Source organism: Pteronotus mesoamericanus, unplaced genomic scaffold (genome assembly GCF_021234165.1).
Source record: "Pteronotus mesoamericanus isolate MK-2021 breed Mesoamerican mustached bat unplaced genomic scaffold, CSHL_Meso_final contig_226, whole genome shotgun sequence".
Lineage (NCBI taxonomy): Eukaryota > Metazoa > Chordata > Mammalia > Chiroptera > Mormoopidae > Pteronotus > Pteronotus mesoamericanus.
Genome location: NW_026555093.1, coordinates 158,133 through 179,129, shown reverse-complemented (window position 1 = coordinate 179,129; position 20,997 = coordinate 158,133). Strand labels below are relative to the sequence as shown.

General features: G+C 39.8%; 1 protein-coding gene and 1 pseudogene across 1 annotated transcript in view; one reads left to right on the top strand and one right to left on the bottom strand.

The window, feature by feature from the left end:
• Positions 1-336: 336 nt before the first annotated feature.
• LOC129069584 (elongation factor 1-alpha 1-like) lies at positions 337-5,178 on the bottom strand (annotated as a pseudogene).
• A 74-nt stretch (positions 5,179-5,252) lies between these two features.
• GAB3 (GRB2 associated binding protein 3) overlaps positions 5,253-20,997 on the top strand; it is an 86,854-nt gene continuing 71,109 nt past the window's right edge. The window contains exon 1 of the mRNA XM_054572231.1: positions 5,253-5,324. Coding sequence (XP_054428206.1) covers positions 5,253-5,324 — 72 coding nt within the window. The remainder of the gene's footprint in view (positions 5,325-20,997) is intronic.

Genomic DNA, 20,997 nt, shown 5'->3' with positions numbered 1-20,997 from the left:
AATATAATAATTAGTGTTTTACTATTAAACTTAAGTGATCAATTGAGACAAACTGTGTGTGTGTTTTTATTTTTTGACTTTTCAGATAAAATTTATTATTACATTTGGGATTTCTGTATTAAACTATAACACCTGGGATCTGTGTGTGTCTTTTTTATGGTTGCCTATAGAGACAAACAGTTCTGAGACGGTTCTTCCACACTGATTAAGCCAGGGATGGCTGGTATTTGGGATAATATTCACTTAGCTGTCTCTGCTTTCTGGGCAGACTTGATGGCTTTGCGGGCTCTAGCCACCTTCTTGTCCACTGCTTTGATGATACCCACAGCAACTGTCTCATGTCACAAACAGAAAATGACCCATAGGAGGATAGAGCAGCTCTCAACACATATGGGCTTGCCTGGAACCATGTAAACGATGGCAGCATCTCCAGACTTCAAAAACTTCAGGCCATTTTCCAGTCTTTTCCCAGAACAGTGATCAATGCTCTCCTTCAGCTCTGCCAATTTGCAAGCAGTGTGAGCTAGATGACAATCCAACACAGGTGAATATCCAGTGCTGATTTGGCCTAGAAGGTTTAGGATAATCACCTGAGCCAGGAAGCCAGCTGTTCTCATTGGTGGGTCATTTTTACTGTCATCAGCCACATTGCCATGACAAATATCTTTGACAGACAATTTCTTGACATTGAAGCCCATATTGTCCCCAGGAAGAGCTTCACTCAAAGCTTCATGGTGCATTTCAACAGTTTTTACTTCAGTTGTAACATTGACTGCAGCAGAAGTGACCACCATGCCAGGTTTGAGATCACCAGTTTCCAGTAGGCCCTTAGGGACAGTACTAATACCACCAATTTTGTAGACGTCCTCCAGCGGCAGACAAAGGGGCTTGTCACTTGAATAAATTGGTGGCAGGATGCAATTCAGAGCTTTAAGCAGTGTAGCTCCACTGGCACTGCTACTTTTACAGATTACCTTGGAACCCTTGAAGCAAGGCACGTTAGCATTGTAACCATTTCAACTGAAAATTAGCACAAATGCTACGGTGTCAGGTTTGTAGCCAATTTTATCTTTTCTAATTTTTAAAAATGTTTTTATTGGTTATTGAGAGAGAAAAGAGAGGGGGAGAGAGAGAGAAAGAGAGAAACATCGATTGGTTGCCCCCTGTACGCACCCTGACTGGGGAACAAACCTGCAACCTAGATATGTGCCCTGTCCAGGGATGGATCGAACCTGCAACCCTTTGGTGTACAGGGTGATGCTCCAACCAACTGAGCAACCCAGCCAGGGCTACAAGCTACATTATTTTAAATGTGACAATAATGGATATGACATCAGAATTTTTCATACGACATGAAAAAGACTATCATTGATAATAATAAAGTCAAATTTTCATATTTCAGATGGAAACTAGATTGTTTTCACTCTCAGAGAAGCACTTTATAGATGTCCATATAGGAAAAAAGGGAATGTCCCTATCTGACTTTGTACCACGGCAGCGCAGGCCTTGAACTCATGCACTTCATAGATTATTTGAACAAGAGATGGGTGGGAAGTGGGGAATATAGGAAGGCACAGCTCTCTTCCCCTTTTATTGGCTTTTCATGCACATGTAAGCTATCTCCCCATGTCTGTCCCTGATCCAGAAACTGGAGAGACATTTTATTTTTAAATTTTCTCTCTTTTCACAGAGAATAAGTTAGATGCATGACCACTTTGCCCATCATAACATAATTGAAATAGAAACTCTTCCATAATAGTGGACATTTATTTTCACAAATCCTTCTAGTTATAAGGTTTACAGTACTTGATGAACTGCCAAACTAAACCTATTTTAAATAAATAATAAATGGGGAAGCCACAAAGAGAATCCAGGTACTGAAAACCACTTTCTATTTAAAGCCTCTTCTCCCCAGGCTGGAGTGCAAAGAAGATGGGATGGGACTTGATGAGAGGAAAAGGAAAACTGTGATATGTAGAGGTCCTCTCTCCCTAGAAATTTAGGAGGAGTGACCACGAAGAAGTAATTTGATTTCCTCTGGAAGGGAGAACAGTACACTCTGAAAGATGCAGGAATGACATCCTTATTTAACCTACCTGGCTAGCCTGGGGATGAATACTGGGCATCACAAAATTAATCAGGTTGTGACTTAAATGGAAGCTATTCTGGATGGCGGTGTTTTCCTAGAGCAAATCATCACAGACGCTGACACCTGGTCAGTGGTTATTTTTCTGACGAATGTTCTTTTCTCTATCCCAGTCAGCAGAGACCATCAGAAGCAGCTCGCTTTCATCTGAAAGAAACAGAAGTCCGACTTGAGAGCCTTATCTGAGGGCTATGCCTGTCCTCTGGCTCATTGTCATAATCCAGGATGAATGGAGCTTGCTTGCTGCTATAACCATGGTGAACATTGTCGGCTTATTATGTTGAAGGCATTTTGCTTACTGGACCTGGCGATCAACAGATAGCATAGATCCTTTATTAAGACACATGTAGGCCAAAGGGTGGGAGATAAAACCCACAAAAACTCAAAGAGTCTGATCCTCAGTGATGTTTTCAGATGGTCTGAACCATGTCAGGTATTCAAAAAGTTGCTGCACTTCATACCACCTACTACCCAGAAAGAGGCACAGCATTTGGTGGATCTCTTCAGATTCTTCAGGCAACAAATAATACACTTAATTATGTCACACCAGTGCATTTGGCAAGTAATCTGTAAGGTTGCGTGTTTTCAGTGAGACCCAGGGTAAATAAAGGCTCTGCAGCCTGTCCAGGCCACTTGACTTTTATAATCATGCAGATCCAACAAGCATAGAGCCCTTTGACACAATGGGAGGCTACATGGAGTCTCTGGCAAGTTCCCATAGGAGAAAGATACAGTGGAAACCTAGAGTTTTGAAGCAAAAGAAGTATCAAAATTTTCCTTTAGATCAGCAACTTCTGGCTTGCTCCTGGGCTGTGATAAAGTCTGAATGCTTGACCACGGGGCACCAAGGCACTGTGTAACTTCAGCTACCCTTGATAAATTGGGTGCTAGTTGATCATCCTCTGCAAGTGGAATATTTGAGACCAAACTCAAGCATGTCTGAAAGTACAGCAAAGTTGTTTAAGCAAATGGCTCACATCTTTGTGTCCCCTACTGTTGCATGACACCCTTTCCTTTGACTCACACCTGTATCATCATAGGGAGTTCTTCATGACTAGGTATATTGGTCAAGGTCTGAGAAGGAAGCAAATGGTAGAGTCAGTGGATTGAACTGAGGAGAGTATGATGAGGGGATTTTCTTTTTCAGAGGTGAGAGCAAGCTTAAGGGAATTAGCAATGGGTGGTGAGGCTCCCAGAGACTGGCATTAGTTGATATGGTCACAGCCACTGCCACTGTCATTGCTATGAACTCAACCTGCCTACAGCAGAGGCCAACACTGAGTCCCCTATAAGGTAGCACTCCCTGGTGGTCCAGCCAGCCACGTGGTGACAGATTGATGAAATCAGACCACATTTGTCTGTAAGGAGCAGCAATTTTTCCTCACTTGAATAGGCACTTATTGTAACCCACATTTCTGCCAGCATTCCCACCCACAGACTTTCTGCTCCTTATTCACTTCTACAGTCTCTCACATAACAGTGCTTCCAACTCAGCAAGTCACTATCAAACAAAAGACATGTGCCAGTGTGCTCATGCTGAGGGAGTGCACTAGCCTTACCATATACCTCATTGCCCTGAAGCACCTGGCCTGACAGGATGGTGGAATGGTCAGTCTATTGTGTCACTGCTCTAGTCAGGTGAAGGTTCTGCCTTACAGTATGAGGTAAATATTTTGAACTGATGACCACTATATGGTGTTGTTTCTCCATAGCCAGAATCAATGGGTCCAGGAATTAAGAGGTGAAAGTGGATTTGAATCTTTTCACTGTCACACCTAACAATCCACTCTCAAGGTGTCTCTTCCCATCTCACAACTTTGAGTTCTGCTTGTCCGTAGAAATGTTTCTACAGAGCTACGACATTGGTTGCATCAAATTGCAAGGTGAGATTGCTATCTGGCCATTTAGGGTTCTTTCTGCCATTGAACCAACCGGCAAAGCACGAGTCAACTGAGCTGGCTTGGATGATTGATGTTGATTATCATATGAAAAGAGGGTTGCTAGTAAACAACAAGATTAGGACTGTGAATTGAATCCAAAGAATCCTCTGGGGCATCTCCTACTATTGTGTCCAGGCAGGACCCCTGAGGATTCAGACTTGATGGGAGTAATGGCTTGGGTCACTCACCAGATGGAGAATTCTGACCATCTGAGATCCTGCCTGGAGAGCAGAGGGAGGACAGGGAGGGTGGTGGAAGAAGGAAGTTGTAAAGACCAATTTTAGTCTCAAGACCAGTTATAGAAATGAGGACTGTAGTAGCTTTCTGTGTGTATGCCTATGAACTTTTCTGATCTTCTCGCTATATCTTATACACATCAAATAAAGGTTGATAGAGGATACAGGATATTGAGGTGGGATGGTGTTTGAACTAGAAGAGGAATGACTATCCTCTAGAGATGGCTGCAATGACTGATGGAACTTTTGGTCTACTGTTTTAAGGGGTGCTCTTTAAAGTAGGTTTTTCCATCTGAATCTCTTAGGCAGGAAAGGGGGGAGGGTCAAAGATTCCTTCTGAGTCTTTTGTTTCTTAATAATCAGCTTAAAATCGGTATCCCAAAAGGCCTATTTTGGGGGTAGCAAAACTTCAGTTCCCCTAAGAACCTTTTCTCTGCAAACAATCAAGTGGAACAGGGAGATCAAAGAGGAGACAATGCTTTTCTTACTGCCTAACTATATATATGGCAGGTGCCGATCACAGGTTTCGGCTTTCGGTACCCAGGACCAGCCCTTTTGACGTGACTGGTCACGGGTGGGGGTGAGGGCAACAGGGGACAGTTCCGTACTGCGCTCTCTGTAGGTCACGGGGCTCCTTCCGCGCCCTCTCTCGTGGTCCGTCTACCGACCGGCCACTCGTCCGGGCTCTTGTTCGAAGGGGCTTCCCGCTTTTTGTCGCCAGCTTCCCCCGCGGCCTCTCGCCGCGGGCGGTGGCGCCCGTCCCCTCCCACGGGGGCGCGGCGGCTGGAGGAGGGGGTCGTGGCGGCCGCACGGGGCGGCGCTGGGAGGGCGGGCGCTGGGCCCGCCCCGTCGGCATCCCTGGCCCGACTTCCTCCGGCCGCGGCCAGCCAGCCGACCCAGCTGGAGGAAGCGGCGGCGGCGGCGGCCACGATGAGTTCGGGGGACGCTGTGTGCACCGGCTGGCTCGTCAAGTCGCCCCCTGAGAGGAAACTGCAGCGCTACGTGAGTAGGGGCGCAGCCCGCCCGTCCTCTCGTCCTCGGGTCCCCACCCGCGGGGTGGCCACGGGGAGTCCCGGGGTTCTATGCGCCCCAAAAGCAGCTGTTCCCAGCGCTCGGGGCTGCAGGCAAGGCCGATCCACCGAAAGCGAAATCGCACGTCGAGCCAGTGTCCAGCAGGCGGGCAGGGGCCCGATGACTCTTGCTCGCGGCGCCCAGCGGCTCCAGACCGCCGCTAACCCTAGAAAAGTGGGTTGGGGCTGAAGCACCAGGCACCACTCTCGGTGCAGCGGCGGCCAAGGAGACATCACGAGTGCCCTGTCTCTGGAGAGGGGCGCCCCTGAGTTCCATTGCCCAGCGAGGAGGACAGGACAGGGGTTAGGGAGAAGCACAGAGGAACGGGGCCTGCATTCCACTTGGACCGTAAGGATTACTCTCTCATGTAGCTGTCATTGGACACTCCTATCTGGAACCTTCCACAGAGTATAACTCGTTTCCCATGCTGTCTCTTCTCAGCTTTTTCTTTATGCTGACACGTTGCTTTTTTTCTAGTACCAGCAGGAACCGTGGACTTTTGCTAGTATGAAATAAGGGACACTCGGAAGAGCACATCTTCCTACATATTGCATTACCATTTTAAATGCACTGCCCACGGCTCAAACGTTCATTATCTCCATCAGCACCCTCAGTAAGGTCTTAAAAACATTCTGCTTGAAGACTTGATTGCTACTGAGTGTTCTTCATCCATTAAGGAGAACCACTTCAGCCCTCAGGGATTTGCATATAAATAGATATTAGGGCTTCTTGCTTTTTTTAGGCTGGGAGTAGCTTGATGGATCCATCTTGTTAATGATTCCCAATTTCTCTGCAACTCCACAGCAGGGTGCTAGCAACAAACACACTCAGGTCTGCTCTGCTCCACAGAAGCCCACACACAAACCTCTTGTTTATGGCATACGCCCAAACTGGTGTCCGAGTTTCAGCCAATTTCAGCACTGTTTTGGTTCTTACATTCACGAGGCACATACTGTGTGAAAGTGGAGGAGGTGGGATTATAAGAAAACTTTAAGCATGTATGTATACTTCCAGAATGTGTGACAGCGGCCTTTCCTGAATATACAACTACTTGGGGCCCCTTCTTCCACTGATCCTAGGCTAGAAGGTATTGCTCGCTTAGGAGTCTTTGGGAAGATTTTTTATTGTTGTTTATCCTGCTGAGCAACATTTTACAGGAATGTTGTTCAGCTTTGCATATAGGTGCCACAGATCTATACATACCAAGATTTTTCAGATTAACTACCAGTGTGTTCCTTCATCATTTTTTTTTGAGTCCCCAAGTCCATAAACACAAGGTCCAATATTTCTCAGCCTCTGAATCTCCCAGCTGCTTCCCTAAAAAACAATGAAGCTGTTTTGAAGACTCATTGATATTCAAATGAAGCAAGAGACAAAAGCATGCTCCCCAGGACCTTCCTGGGCAGGTGAGGGTTTATCACAGCAGGGTACTTGGGAGGCCAGCTCAAGGTGCTGTTCCTTGTTGCCCTTTGGAATGTGAGACATTTTTAAAGGTTCACTAGATATTTTCAGAGTATCACTCATTCTTCAATAGATTGTTCAGAAAAATGGTGAACCTGAAGGGCAAAGTTTATGGAAGACTTTTTTCCAGTCCTATTTTGTATCTTACCCTGACCACACTGGCTTAGGAAAGTTTATTACTATTTCATTAACATTGGGAAGGCATGAGTGTGTTTACCTATTGTCATACGTGTTTCATTCTTTTTGGGTGCAGTGGAGGTGTGGCAAATGTGGATTTTGCACAGCTTATAGGTAGGTAGGTGTTTGGGGCATTGTGATGGTAGGGTGGTGATAGAAGAGACTGAAGACATGAGCACTTAGATGTCATCTTATCAACACTCCAAGATATAAACCTTGACTTTTTAGCTCATGATTTGGAATTTTTTTTCTAATTAGGGTCATAGCCTTAGTCAATGCTGTTTTGTTGAAAGGTGTCTGGAGCACACCTCAGTAAGTCCCCTTCCTCTCATCTTTAAGTTCTGCAGGAATCCCTTATCGCCACTAGATGGCGATTAGGTGTCAGTTCAAGGGGGCAAGGACAGCACTATTATTCACAGCCAACTTTAATTACGATCTTGTCATGTCTTCCCTTTGATAGAGTGCCAACTCTGAACCAGGCCCAGTGTCACCAGCTAGAGATACAGGGCAAAAAAGATCCCTGACCTCAATAACTCCACAGTCTTAACATTTGTACCACAGTAACATAACAAAGCAAGTTTGTCGCACAAAGAGGGCAGTAACTCAGTTCTTTGTGCTGCCAGGTCAACAAGCAGCACTCCTTTAATGTTTGTTAAATGACAGATTGAAGCTGAGTTTGTTTTTAGTTAAGTCTTTCAGTCCAAGGTAAGCTTGTGCTTCGTCCTCTTGACTCCATGAGCCAAGGCAATCAGAAAGTTATTTTTATCACTGCTCTTTGAAAAGATAGTTGATTCTTTTTTTGTATTTTTTGTTTCACAAATAATATAGGAATATATTCTTGTAAAAATTCAAACAATCCAGGAATAAAGAGAATAAAAAGTGAAAGACCATCTTTAATTTTCCTCCACATCCTACCTTTTCTGTGCACCCCTCCTTAATCCACTCCCCTCCCTAGGGATAACAACTGTTAGCAGTTTGTTGAGTATCATCCTAGAAAAATTTATACAAAAGACATAATTTTCTTTTTGCACAAATGAGATCATACTATAAAATTGTCCTACAATTTTCTCTTTTGTGCAACAGTCCTGGACATCTGGTTAGTGCTTATAGATTTACTTTATTCTATTAAACCATTGCCTAATATTCCTTGTACTAAATGTAACATAATTTAACAATTTACCTATTAATGAACATTTGCCTTGCTTTATTTTCTCAATTTTAAAGAATGCTATTACAGAAATGATAATAAAATTATAATAACTCAAATTTATTGAATGGTTGTATGTGCTAGGCACTGTGCTTGTATTATCTCTTTTAGTCTCCAAAGCAGCACTAAGAGCCCAGGCACTGTGTTTATCTCTGCATGTGAGTTCTTTGTTGCGTATATAATTTGCAAATATTCTCTACCAGTCTATAGGGTTTTTTAAATTATATTTGTAATATATTTTCTAGAACAAAGATTTAAAATTTTTAAGTCCAATTTATCAATTTTTCTTTCATGGATTATACTTTTAGTGTCAAGTCTAAGAATGCTTCGCCTAGCCTTAGACCCTGTATATTTTCTCATATGGTTTTTTCCCTAAAAGTTTTATGTTTTATATTTAGATCAATGATCTATTTGAGTTAAATTTTGTAAGAGGTATAAGGTTTATGTTGTGTCACTTTGTTGCAAACTGATTCCATTTGTTCTAGTACCATTTATTGAATAGACTATCCTTACTCCCTTAAATTAATTTTTGAACTTGGTTTAAAAAAATCAATTGGTCATACTAATGTAGTTCTGTTTCTGTGTTTTCTAGTCTGTTCCACTGATGTCTTCATTCATCTTTATGCTAATACCATGCTGTTTTGATGACAGCTTTATAATAAAATTTGAAATCAGGCAGTTTTAGTCCTCCAACTTTCCTTTTAAAAGTTGTTTTGACTATTCTAGGTCCTTTATTTTTTAATACAATTTTATTTTTTATCAATTTTTTTACTGTTCTATTACAGTTGTACTAATTTATTGTTTTAGCTTCAGTAGCTCATATACTAAAATTAGTTTATCAATTGGTTTTTTATTTTTTAATAAGACTAAATTTATTCAATAATCTAGTACAAGTTTTGGTTACAAGTATCTGATAGTATAAAATGTACAAAACAGATTGTAGATTTCTAATATAGTATAGTAATACAAAGTGCATGACTGCATACAGTAAGTACATCCTACAGGAGAAGAGAGGTGGAAAGGGAAAAAGAAGACTGTGGTTGAAGTCTAATAATAAATAAACAAATACAGAAGTAGAGATGATTCATATTATAGTAATTGTACCACCAGTATCGCAGCCAAAATGCACACAAAAAAGAACCATTTCAAAATAACTCAGGAAGAAGATAATAATGGCTCGGACTCTTGTAATACACCTTAAATGTTGTGGGGGAGACAACCCAGTTCACTGTATAGTCTGTGCGTCTGGTGGCTTGTAACTTTATCAAGTGATTTTTTAAAAAATGTTTTATTTATTTATTTTTAGAGAGAGGGGAAGGGAGAGAGAAAGAGAGGGAGGGAAACGCAAGAGATACGTCAATCACATGCCCCCAACTGGGGACCTGGCCAGCAACCCAGGCATGTGCCCTGACTGGGAATCAAACCAGCGACCTTTCAGTTTGCATGTTGGCACTCAGTCCACTGAGCCACAACAGCCAGGGCTATCAGGTGATTTTTTAATATTATCCTTGTATTCTGCAACCTTGATAAACTCGCTTACTAGTTCTAGTAGCCTTGCTTATAGTTAGAACCTGCGGTACTGTCAGTGTTACACAGAAATGATGAGAGTAGCCTTCCTTGAATTTAGCCTGATCTTAGGAGGAAAGCATTGTCTTTCACCTTTTAGGTGTGTTTTCTGTAGGCTTTTTGTAGGTGCCTTTTATTAACTTGAAGTTCCCTTTTATTGCTAGTTTGCTGAGACTCTTTATCGTGAATTGGATTTTGTTAAATACCTTTCCTGCATCTATAAAAATAATAATATTGCCCTGGCTGAGTGGTTCAGTTGGTTGGGGCATTGTCCCATATACCAAAAGGCTGTGGGTTCAATTCCAGGTCAAAGCACATACCTAGGTTTTGAGTTTGATCCCCCATCAGGGCATGTATTGGAGGCAATCCATCGATGTTCCTTTCACATCAATGTTTTTCTTTCTCATTCTTTCCCTAAAATCAATAAACATACCCTTGGGCGAGGATTTTAAAAAATCTGCTTTTTATTTTTTATCTGTTACTATAATGAATTATTCTGATTGATTTTTGCATGTTGAGCCAATCTTGAATTTCTGGGATAAGCTTCACTGGCTTGTATTGGTTTGGCCAAAAAGGTCGTTATGTTTTTTTCCATATGATGGCTCTAGTAGTGCTTAGTTGTCTTTATTTGGAACAATTTTGTTAGATTGCATTGTGACAGCTGTCATATCAGTGTACCTTTAAAAAAAACTTACCAAAATTGGTGAATTTTTGTGCAGGCATTTTAATATCGAAGATGGAAGAAAATATGCATCATTTTTGGCATATGATGCTTCCTGATTTAGGTAAATTTTTATTTAGGTAAAAATGCAACTAAAACGCAGAAAAGATTTGTGCAGTGTATGGAGAAGGTGCTGTGTTGATCAAATGTCAAAATGGTTTATGAAGTTTCTTGGTACTATTGACATTTTGACCAAATAATTCTTTGTTGTGGGGCTGTCTTATGCATTGGAAGATGTTTAGCAGCACCCCTGGCCTCTACCCACTAGAAGCCGATAGTGGGAGATAGCTGACATACTCAAAATACCGAAATCAATAAAATTATTGATGAAAATGAAAAATGTGTGCTTTATCAAAAACCTAAACTGAGTTTTTGGCCAATGCAATAATATATTATCCTTTTATATACTACTGTATTTAATTCGTTAATTTTTTTTGAGGATATTTTTGTCTTTGTTCATGAGATATATTGGTCTGTAGTTTTCTTCTTTTCTGCTATGTTTGTCTGGTTTTGATATTAGCATAATGCTAGTCTGATAAAATGAGTTAGGAAGTGTTCCCATCTCTTCTATTTTCTGAAAGATGTTGTGCAGAATTGGTATTCCTTCCTTAAATGTTTGGTAACATTCACCATGTTTTGTTTTGTTTTTTACCAGTTAGATGGATTAGCAGTTTATTACATCAGAGCCATAATTTATTTATTTATAAATTTCTTCAATATTACTTTTTTCAATTGAATTCATTGAGGTGATATTGGTTCAAAAAATTCCCCATTGAAACTATCTGGACCTGGACTTTTCTTTGTGAAATGGTTATTAACTACAATTCCTATTTCTTTAACAGATACAGGGCTATTCAGTTTATTCATAGCTTCTTGAATGGGCTTTGGTAGTTTATGTTTTTCAAGGATTTTCTCTATTTCAGTTCTTGAATTTATTGGCATGATGTTTATTATATTCCCTTATTATCCTTTTAATGTTTGTAGGATCTGTAGTGATGCCTCCTCTTTCATTTATGATACTGTAGTGTATTTCTTCTCTATTATTTTCCCTCTGATCAATCTAGTTAGGCTTTTTACCAATTTTACTGATATTTTCTAAGAACCAGGCTTGGGTTTCATTGGTCTTCTTTACTGATTTTTCTTGTTTAAATTTTATTGATTTACCCTCTTATCTTTACTGTTTGCTTTCTTCTGATTGCTTTGGGGCAAACTGTATATCTTCTTTATCTAGTTTCTTCAGGTGGAAACTTAAATTACTGATTTGAGATCTTTCTTAAATTTCAATTAATTTTTTCCAATATAAGCGTTTTATACTATAAACTTCCTTCTAAGCATTGCTTTAGGTGCATCCCACAAAATTTGATATATTGTCTTTTCATTTTAATTTATTTAAAAATATTCTTTAATGTCCCTCTGAGATTTCCTGTTTGATCCAAGAGTTGTTTAGAGGGTTCTTTTTGTTGTTATTGTTTAATTTCCAAATATTGGGGGATTTTCTAGATATTTTTCTGTTATTAATTCCTAGTTAAATTCAATTATGGTCTAAGAACAAACTCTGAGTTCTATTCTTTAAAATTTGTCAGGTTTATGTTATGACCCACAATATAGTTTCATTTGGTGAGTATTACACGTGCACTTGAAAGAAAATGTGTATTCTTCTCATTGGATGGGCTGTCCTATAAATACTAGTTAGATTAGGTTGGTTGATAGTATTTTTTAATTGAATTTTGTAACATTGGTTAACAAAAATTACGTAGGTTTCAGGGGTACAATTCTATAATACTTCATCTGTATATTGTGTGTTCACCACACCAAGTCAAGTCTCCTTCCATCACCATTTATCCTCCCTTTACCCTCTTCTACCTCCTCTTACCCCCTTTCCCTCTGGTGATCAACATACTGTGGTTAGTCTATGAGGGTTTTTTTTCCCTATTTTTGCTTAATCCCTTCACCTTTTTTACTCAGCCCCCTTCCTCCCTCCCCTGTCATAGCTGTCAGTCTGTTCTCTGTATCTATGAGAGCCTATTTCTATTCTGTTTATTCGTTTATTTTTAAATTCCATTGCATTCCACATACAAATGAAATCATGGTACTTGTCTTTCTCTGATGGGTTTATTTCACTTTGCTGTCACAAAGGGTAAAAGTTACTTCTGTTTTACAGCCTTGTACGTTGAGTAAATGTATCACGGCTTTTTTTCCCACTCATCTACTGATAGATACTTGGTCTGCTTCCAAATCTTGGCTATTGTAAATAGTGCTACAATGAACATAAGGGTGCATATATTCTTTTTAATTAATGTTTTGGGTTTCTTTGGATATATTGCCAGCAGTGGAATTGCTGGGTCATAAGACAGTTCCATTTTTAAATTTTTGAGGTAACTCCGCACTGCTTTCCACAGTGGCTGCACCAGTCTGCACTCCCACCAACAGCGCACAAAGGTTCCCTTTTCTCCATGTCCTCGCCAATGCTTGTTGTTTGTTGATTTATTGATGACAGCCATTCTGACAGATGGGAGGTGATATCTCAGTGTGGTTTTAATTTGCATTCCTCTGATGATTAGCGACATTGAGCATCTTTTCATATATCAAACTAAAATGTTTTTATACAGCAAAGGAAACCGTCACTAAAATGAAAAGACAACCCACTGAATGGGAGAACATATTTGTCGATGATAATGTTGTTTGTATAATTCTATTTATTTTTTAAAAGATTTTATTTATTTTTAGAGAGAGGAAAGGAGAGAGAAGGAGGGTGAGAAACATGGATTGGTCGCCTCTCTCATGCCATCAGCTGGAGACCTGGCCTGCAACCCTGGCATGTGCCCTGACCATGAATTGAACTGGTGACCTTTTGGTTTGCAGTATGATGCCCAATCCACTGAGCCACGCTGGTCAGGGCTGTGCTTACTTTTGCTATCAATGACTGAGGGAAGAGTGTGAAAGTTTCCACCTATAACTTTGGATTTGCCCATTTCTCCTTTCAGTTCTATTTAATTTTGCTTCATTTATTTTGATGCTGTACTGTTAGTTGCAGCCATTTAGAATTAATTATGTTTTTTTTGAAAAGGAATAAACAAATCTGTAATTACCTTAGATGATACGATAGCTGTGGAAAATTCAAACAAATCTAATCACAAATGAATTATTGGAATTATTCCTTAGCAGCGATCCTATTTTCCTTTTGGTTTGTGAAATTTTTAATACTTCATTTTTCACTGTATTTCTTCCATTGCCATTTATTTCCCCCATACCCTCTTCAACCTCCACCCACCCCTACCCCTACAATCACTACACTGTTGTCCATGTCCATGAGTTCTTTTTCCTTTTTGCTCGATTCCTCCATCCCCAACCCCCCATCCCCAGAGCTGTCAGCCTGCTCTCTATGTATGAGTCTGTCTCTATTTTCCTTGTTAGTTCAGTTTGTTCATTAGATTCCACATGAGTGAAATCATGTGGTACTTGCCTTCTTCTGACTGGCTTATTTCACTTAGCATAATACTCTCCAGGTCTATCCATGCTATCACAAAGGGTAAGATTTCCTTATATTTTACAGCCGAGTACATTGAGTAAATGTACCAAAGATTTATTTTCTCAGTCATCTATTGATGGACATTTAGGCTGCTTCCAAATCTTGGCTATTGTAAATAACACTGCAATGAACATAGGGGTGCATATATTCTTTGGAATTTGTGTTTTGGGTTTCTTTGGATATGTTCCCAGAAGTGGGATCGCTGGGTCATAAGGCAGTTCCATTTTTAATTTTTTGAAGAAAGTCCACACTGCTTTCCATAGTGGCTGCAACAATCTGCATTCCCACCAGCAGTGCACAAGGGTTCCCCTTTCTCCACATCATTGCCAGCACTTGTTGTTTGTTGGTTTATTGATGATAATCATTCTTACAGGCATGAGGTGATACTTCATTGTGGTTTTAATTTGTATTTCTCTGATGATTAGTGATGTTGAACATATTTTCATGTCTATTGGCTATCCATATGTCCTCTTTAGAGAAGTGTCTATTCAGGCCCTCTGCTCTGAAACACTTTTTAATTGTTCTTCTTTTTTTTTTTTTGGTGTTGAGTTTTTAAGTTCTTTATGAATTTTGGATATTAACCCCTTATCAGATGTATTGGTGAATATGTCTCCCATTCAGTGGGTTGTCTTTTTCTTTTGTTGATGTTTTCCTTTGCTGTGCAAACACTTTTTATTTTTTTTATTTTTTTCCCCTTGCCTATGGAAATATAATAGAAAAAATATTGCTATGAGAAATGTCCAAGGTTTTACTGCCTATCTTTCCTTCTAGGATTTTTATGGTTTTGAGTCTAACATTTAATTCTTTACTCTATTTTGAATTTATTCTGCTGTGTGGCATAAGAAAGTGGTCTAGTTTCATTTTTATGCATGATCTGTCCAGTTTTCCCAACACCATTTATTGAAGAGACTATGTTTAGCCAATTGTATGTTTTTGCCTCTCTGTCAAAATTAATTGACTCTGAGGGCATGGGTTTATTTCTGGGCTCTCTATTCTGTTCCATTAATCTATATGCTTGTTTTTATGCCAGTACCATGCTGTTTTGATTACTATGTCCTTATAATATAGTTTGATATTAGATGGTGTGATTCCTCCAACTTTGTTCTTCTTTCTCAAGATTGCTATTGCTATTCAGGGTCTTTTGTCATTCCATATAAATTTTTGGCATATTTGTTCTAGTTCTGTGAAATAACTTCATTAGTATCCTGATAAAAATCGTGTTGAATCTATTGATTACTTTGGGTAGTATGGACATTTTAATGATGTTAATTCTTCCAATTTATGATCGTGATATGTGCTTCCACTGAAGTGGGATTTATTCTGGGAATGTGAGGTTGGTACAATATTTGCAAATCAATAAACATGATACACCACATAAATATAAAATGAAAGATAAAAACCACATGATCACATCAATAGATGCAGAAAAAGCATTTGATAAAATCCATCCATGTTTATGATAAAAACTCTCAGCAAAAAGGGAATACAGAGGATATGCCTCAACATAATAAAAGCCATATATGACAAACCCACAGCCAACATCATCCTCAGTGGGCAAAAACTACAAGTGTTTCCCTTAAGATCTGGATCAAGACAGGGATGTCCACTTTTACCCTCTAATTCAACATAGTAATGGAAGTCTTAGCCACAGCAATCAGACAAGAAGAAATAAAGTACATTCAAATTGGAAAGGAAGAAACAAAATAGTCATTATGTGTAGAGGATATGATACTGTATATAGAGAACCCTGAAGATTCCACAAAAACAAACAAAAACAAACAAACAAAAAAACTACTAGAACTGATCAATGAATTCAGTAAAAAAACAGAGTAGAAAATATCTCGAAATCCGTTGCATTTTATATATAAATAGTGAACTATCAGAACGAGAAATTAGCCCTGGCTGGTGTGGCTCTGTGGACTGAGCACCAGCCTGTGAACCAAAAGGTTGACAGTTCAATTCCTGGTCAGGGCACATGTCTGGGTTGCAGGCCAGGTCTCCCACTGGTGGTGTGTCAGAGGCAACCAATCCATGTTTCTCTCACCCATCAATGTTTCTTTCCCCTTCTTTCTTACTCCCTTACCTTGTCTTTGAAAATAAATAAATAAAATCTTAAAAAAAGAGAGAAATTAAGAAAACAATCCCATTCACAGTTGCTTCCAAAAGAATAAAATACCTAGGAATAAATTTAACCAAGAACGTAAGAGACCTGTATTTGGAAAATTGTAAGACACTGAAGAAAGAAACTGAAGAAGATACAAATAAGTGGAAGTATGTGTATTCTTGAATAATGGGCTATTTCATTATTTAATCTTTGTATTTACCCCTGATGCTGTTACTTGTTGTGAAGTATACTTTTTCTTTTAAAAATTTTATTTATTTATTTTTAGAGAGAGAGAAAGTGAGGGAGAGAAACGTGGAAGAGAAACATCAGTCCATTATCTCTCACATACCCTCAACTGGGGACCTGGCCTGCAACCCAGGCATGTGCTGTGACCTGCGAACTTCCCCTTCACAGGCCGGTGTTCAATCCACTGAGTGACACCAGCTAGGGCTGAAACATGCTTTTTCTTCACATATGTAACCACCCAAGTCTCTTTTGATGTGTGCTGGCATGTTATACCTTTTTCCATTCTTCTACTTCTAAGCTAGCTGTGTCTTTATATTTAATGTGAGTTTCTTACATACAGTATAGTTGGGTCTTGTTTTTTTTATGCAATTCTACCCCCTTTATTTTAATTGGTGTAATTAGTTCATTCACATAAAATGTGATTATTGAAACGTTTAAGTTGAAATCCATCTTGCTAGCTGTTTTCTACTCTATCCTTTGTTTCTTTTATTTTCTGTTTCTGCTTTGTCAGGATAATTGAGCCTTTTATTATTCCATTTTTATCTGCACTATTAATTTATAAAAAATAACTTCTTAATTTTTTAGTAGTTTCCCTGGAGTGTAAAATATATATTTTGAATTAATTGCAGTCTTCCTTTAACTAATATTATACCACTTCATGTGTAGTGTGAGGACCTTGTAACAGTACATTCTTAATTTATCCTTATAAACTTTGTACTATTGTTGTCATGTATTTTACTTTTACTTATGCTATAAACACATGATAGATTGCTATTAATTTTGCTTTAGACAGTTATCTTTTCAAGCAATTAAAAATGAGGAGAAAAAGTCAAACTTATTTTTCTTTGTTTATTCTATCTAGCATTCTTTATTTCTTTGTATAGGTTCAAGTTTCTATCCATTGTCATATTCCTTTTGCCTAAAAGAACTTCCTCTAATATATTATGTTGTTTATACCTGTTGGCAATGAATGCTCTTAGTATTTGTCTAAGAATTAGCCTTCAGTTGTAAAAATATTTTCACTGGGCATGAAATTCTGGGTTGACTTTTTTTGTTTCAGTGCCTTGAAGGTGTCACTCTTTTGTCTTCTGTTTTGTATTTAGGATAGGGGCTATTTGTCAAAGGTAATTTCTCAATGTCAGCATGGCCTTCAACTTTAGGTCTTTTTGTATTTTCAATCTACCATCTTGCTAGTTGTCTCACTTATTCTTTCATTTTTCCTCTTTTCTGCCCTGTTTTGGATTAATTAAATTTTATTATTCCATTTTATCTTCTTTGTTGTCTATATGTCTTTGTGTTTGTTTGGGTTTATTTTTATAGTTATTGTGTCAGAGGTTTGGGATATATCTTTAACTGATTATAGCCTACTTTCAACTGGCTGGGGCTGTAACAATAGTACCTCTTTAGATTTTTCCTCAAGGCTGAAAAATCTGCAGTCTCTTGCCACAGTCTAGTCTTCTTCAAATGTTTGGCAATATTCACCTGTGAAGCCATCTGGTCCAGGGCTTTTGTTTGTTTGTTGGGAGTTTTATGATTAATACTTCAATTTCACTAGGTGTAATCTGTCTATTGTGATTTTATGATTCTTCCTGATTCAGTTTTGGAAGATTGTATATTTGTAGGCATTTACTCATTTCATTCAGATTGTCCAATAAGTTGGCAGTTATTCATAATATTTTCTTACAATCCTTTGTATTTCTGTGGTGTCGATTGTTAATTCTCCTCTTTAATTTCTGATTTTATTTATTTGTGTCCTCTCTTTTTTTCTCGATGAGTCTGGTTAAAGGTTTGTCAGTCTCATTTATCTTTTCAAAGAACCAGCTTTTGGCTTCATTGATCTTTTGTGTTGTATTTTAGACTCTATTTCTTTTATTTCTGCTTGGATCTTTATTATTTTCATTCTTCTACTCTACTTGGGCTTTGTTGTTCTATTTCAGTTTTCTTTAAGTGCAAAGTTATACTGTTTACTTGAGATTTTCTCGTTTCTTGAGGTAAGCCTATAATGCTCTGAATCCCTCTTAAGACTGCTGTGTCCCATAGGTTTTGGGTTGTGTTCTCATTTTCATTTCTTTCAAGTTATCCTTTGATTTCATCTTTGATAACATTGTTAACCCATTTATTGTTTAGCAACATGCTCTTTACCTTCCATGTCTTTGTGTGTTTTTCAGTTTTCTTCTTGTGATTGATTTCTAGTTACATACCAATGTGGTCAGAGAAGATGCTTGATATGAATTCACTTCAGTAGAGTCTGGTGCTGAAACCTCCCTTTGGATATGTTACTTGTGAAACTACTTGGATTCTGCTCTGATGTTTTCTGAAGCTTGCCACTGGATGTGTTGGTTCTGGGGCCTTTTGGGAGGGACTCTGATGCACATCAATGTCAGACACTGCGTGTGACTGGCCCTGGGCAACCTGTTTAGAGCTACAGTTTGTGGCTGCCTATGCTGGGCCTTGGTGTTCATGGTAAAGATCAAGTTATGTACCAAGGCTGGCTTCCACCAGCACCAAGTGACAGTTAAGCAGAAGTTCCAAGGCACCCCAAGGCCCTCTTCCTGCCTTTATCTCCTGGCTGCTTGTTAGGCTCAGTCACTGAAAGAGCCTCTGGTAGTACTTGAGTTGCATGAAGAAGGTTCTCAGTGAATCACCAGGTAGGGGCAAATGGTTTTCACCAGTTTGAAACAGGTTCAGTCTCAATGCCAGTGCTGGGTCTGAGGCTACTCAGCAAAAGTCCCAGGGTATACCAAGTCTAGCTGCCACCTGCCAGGTGCCTGCAGACCTTTGTAGTGTGGCGGTGTCTAAGAAATCATCAGGGTGAGGCTGCCAGGTTTATCAGTCCCAAAGAGACCAAGGTTGGCTGTGTGAAGCAGGGTTCTGCAGCAGTCATGTGTACAAGGAAAAAATGCCCCCCTCAACCTGGAGCCACACTACACAGTCTGTCCCAGATTCTGCCCAGAGTCCAAGCTCAGCAGTGCAGACTGATGGGAGTTGGGAGGGTGGGACTGGTGGATTTCCTGTGAGGGGGAGCACAGGTCAGGCTTGGAGGAAGGAGGGAGGAGTGGCCCCTGTCCCAGAACCACACAACTCAGTCCTGACACGCCCTGGGTTTGCCCGCACCTCTACACCCCTACCCAGGCAACTGACTCCTCAGCAGAGTATGAGCTCTGCAGAGTAGGGTGACAGGAAGCCTGGAGGGTGTGGCTATTGCATTCCCCCAGGCTGATGCTGTAAGGAGGGGAGTGCTACACTCAAGAAAGATGACATTTTCAGTCTGGGAGAGCGCTCAGCACAGGGTTCCTGGTCACTGTCCCTTCAGCTCTCTCCCCAGAGTTACAAATCCCAGTCTCTCCTCACACGACTCTAGTCCACATTGTCGTCCCTCCGCCAGAGCCCACAGTGAGTGTGGCTGTGAAAGAAATTTTGTGTTTTGTCCTTTTAAGAAAGTGCCTGTGTCTCTAGCAGACTCCTATCTCTCCATGGCGGACAGAATCCCTGCTAATCTTTACAGCCATGTGGGCACCTTCTCCTGGCTCTGGAGCTCTGGGCTGGGGAGTCAAGTGTGGCATTGAGACCCTGCGCTCCTCAAGCAGAACCTTTGCAGCTCAGATACCCCTTCAGTATCTCAGCCACCTCCCGTGGGAGGAGGGCCACCCCTTTTCGGTCTTCATTCTTCCTACCACTCTTGATGTGGTTTCTTCAGTAAACCCTTGGTTATTACACTTCTGTTCAGCTAGTCTTTGATTGGTTTTTCAGGTTGATTGTTCTATATTTTAGCTGTAATTCCAGTTTGGTCTTGGGAGGAGGTGAGTGTAGCTTCCACCTAGTCTTCCCCCAAGCATGTTTTTTTTTTAAATTGATTTGAGAGAGAGAGAGAGAGAGAGAGAGAGAGAGAAAGAGAGGAGAGAGAGAGAAAGAAACGTCATTTTGTTGTTCCACTTATTTATATACTCAGTGGTTGATTTTTGTATGTGCCTGTGGATCAAACCCACAACCTTGCCATATAGGGATGATGCTCTAACCAATTGAGCTACCTGGCCAGGGCCTCCCAAATGTGCTTTTGAGTTACTATTCTAGTAGTGAATGTGGGGAGTTACAATGACTTTTGCTCTTTCTGTTGTCACAGCCATCACTCCACAGGCCAGAAAGCTGATGTAGGGATTTGATCAGTTGCCAGTGATGTCTGTTCCAATTACACGTTCAAGAATTGGTATAGACCCATTGACCCCACTCTGAAGTGTGATTAGGTGTCAAACTCTAATAATCACCTGACCTCCCTAAAATACTCTTTCAGGAGATACAGTGGTATATTGGAGATGGGCAAATGAAGGAATTACACATGGAAAATTCACTACATCTTTCTTTCTTTCCTTTTGTATTTCTCCTTTTACATAATGACAAGGAAATTATGGTATCTTAACCTCATTGAATGTAGCCACGATTTAGTCTATGTTTCAGTTAGTCAAACTGTTAGAACACTAAGCGCTAGAGCTAATAAATTAATTTTAGAAATCTCTGGTAATCGTACCTATATCAATACAGTTAGCCTGATCCAATAGTATATTCTGTCTTTCTTGGGCTAACATTCTTAGAGTTCAT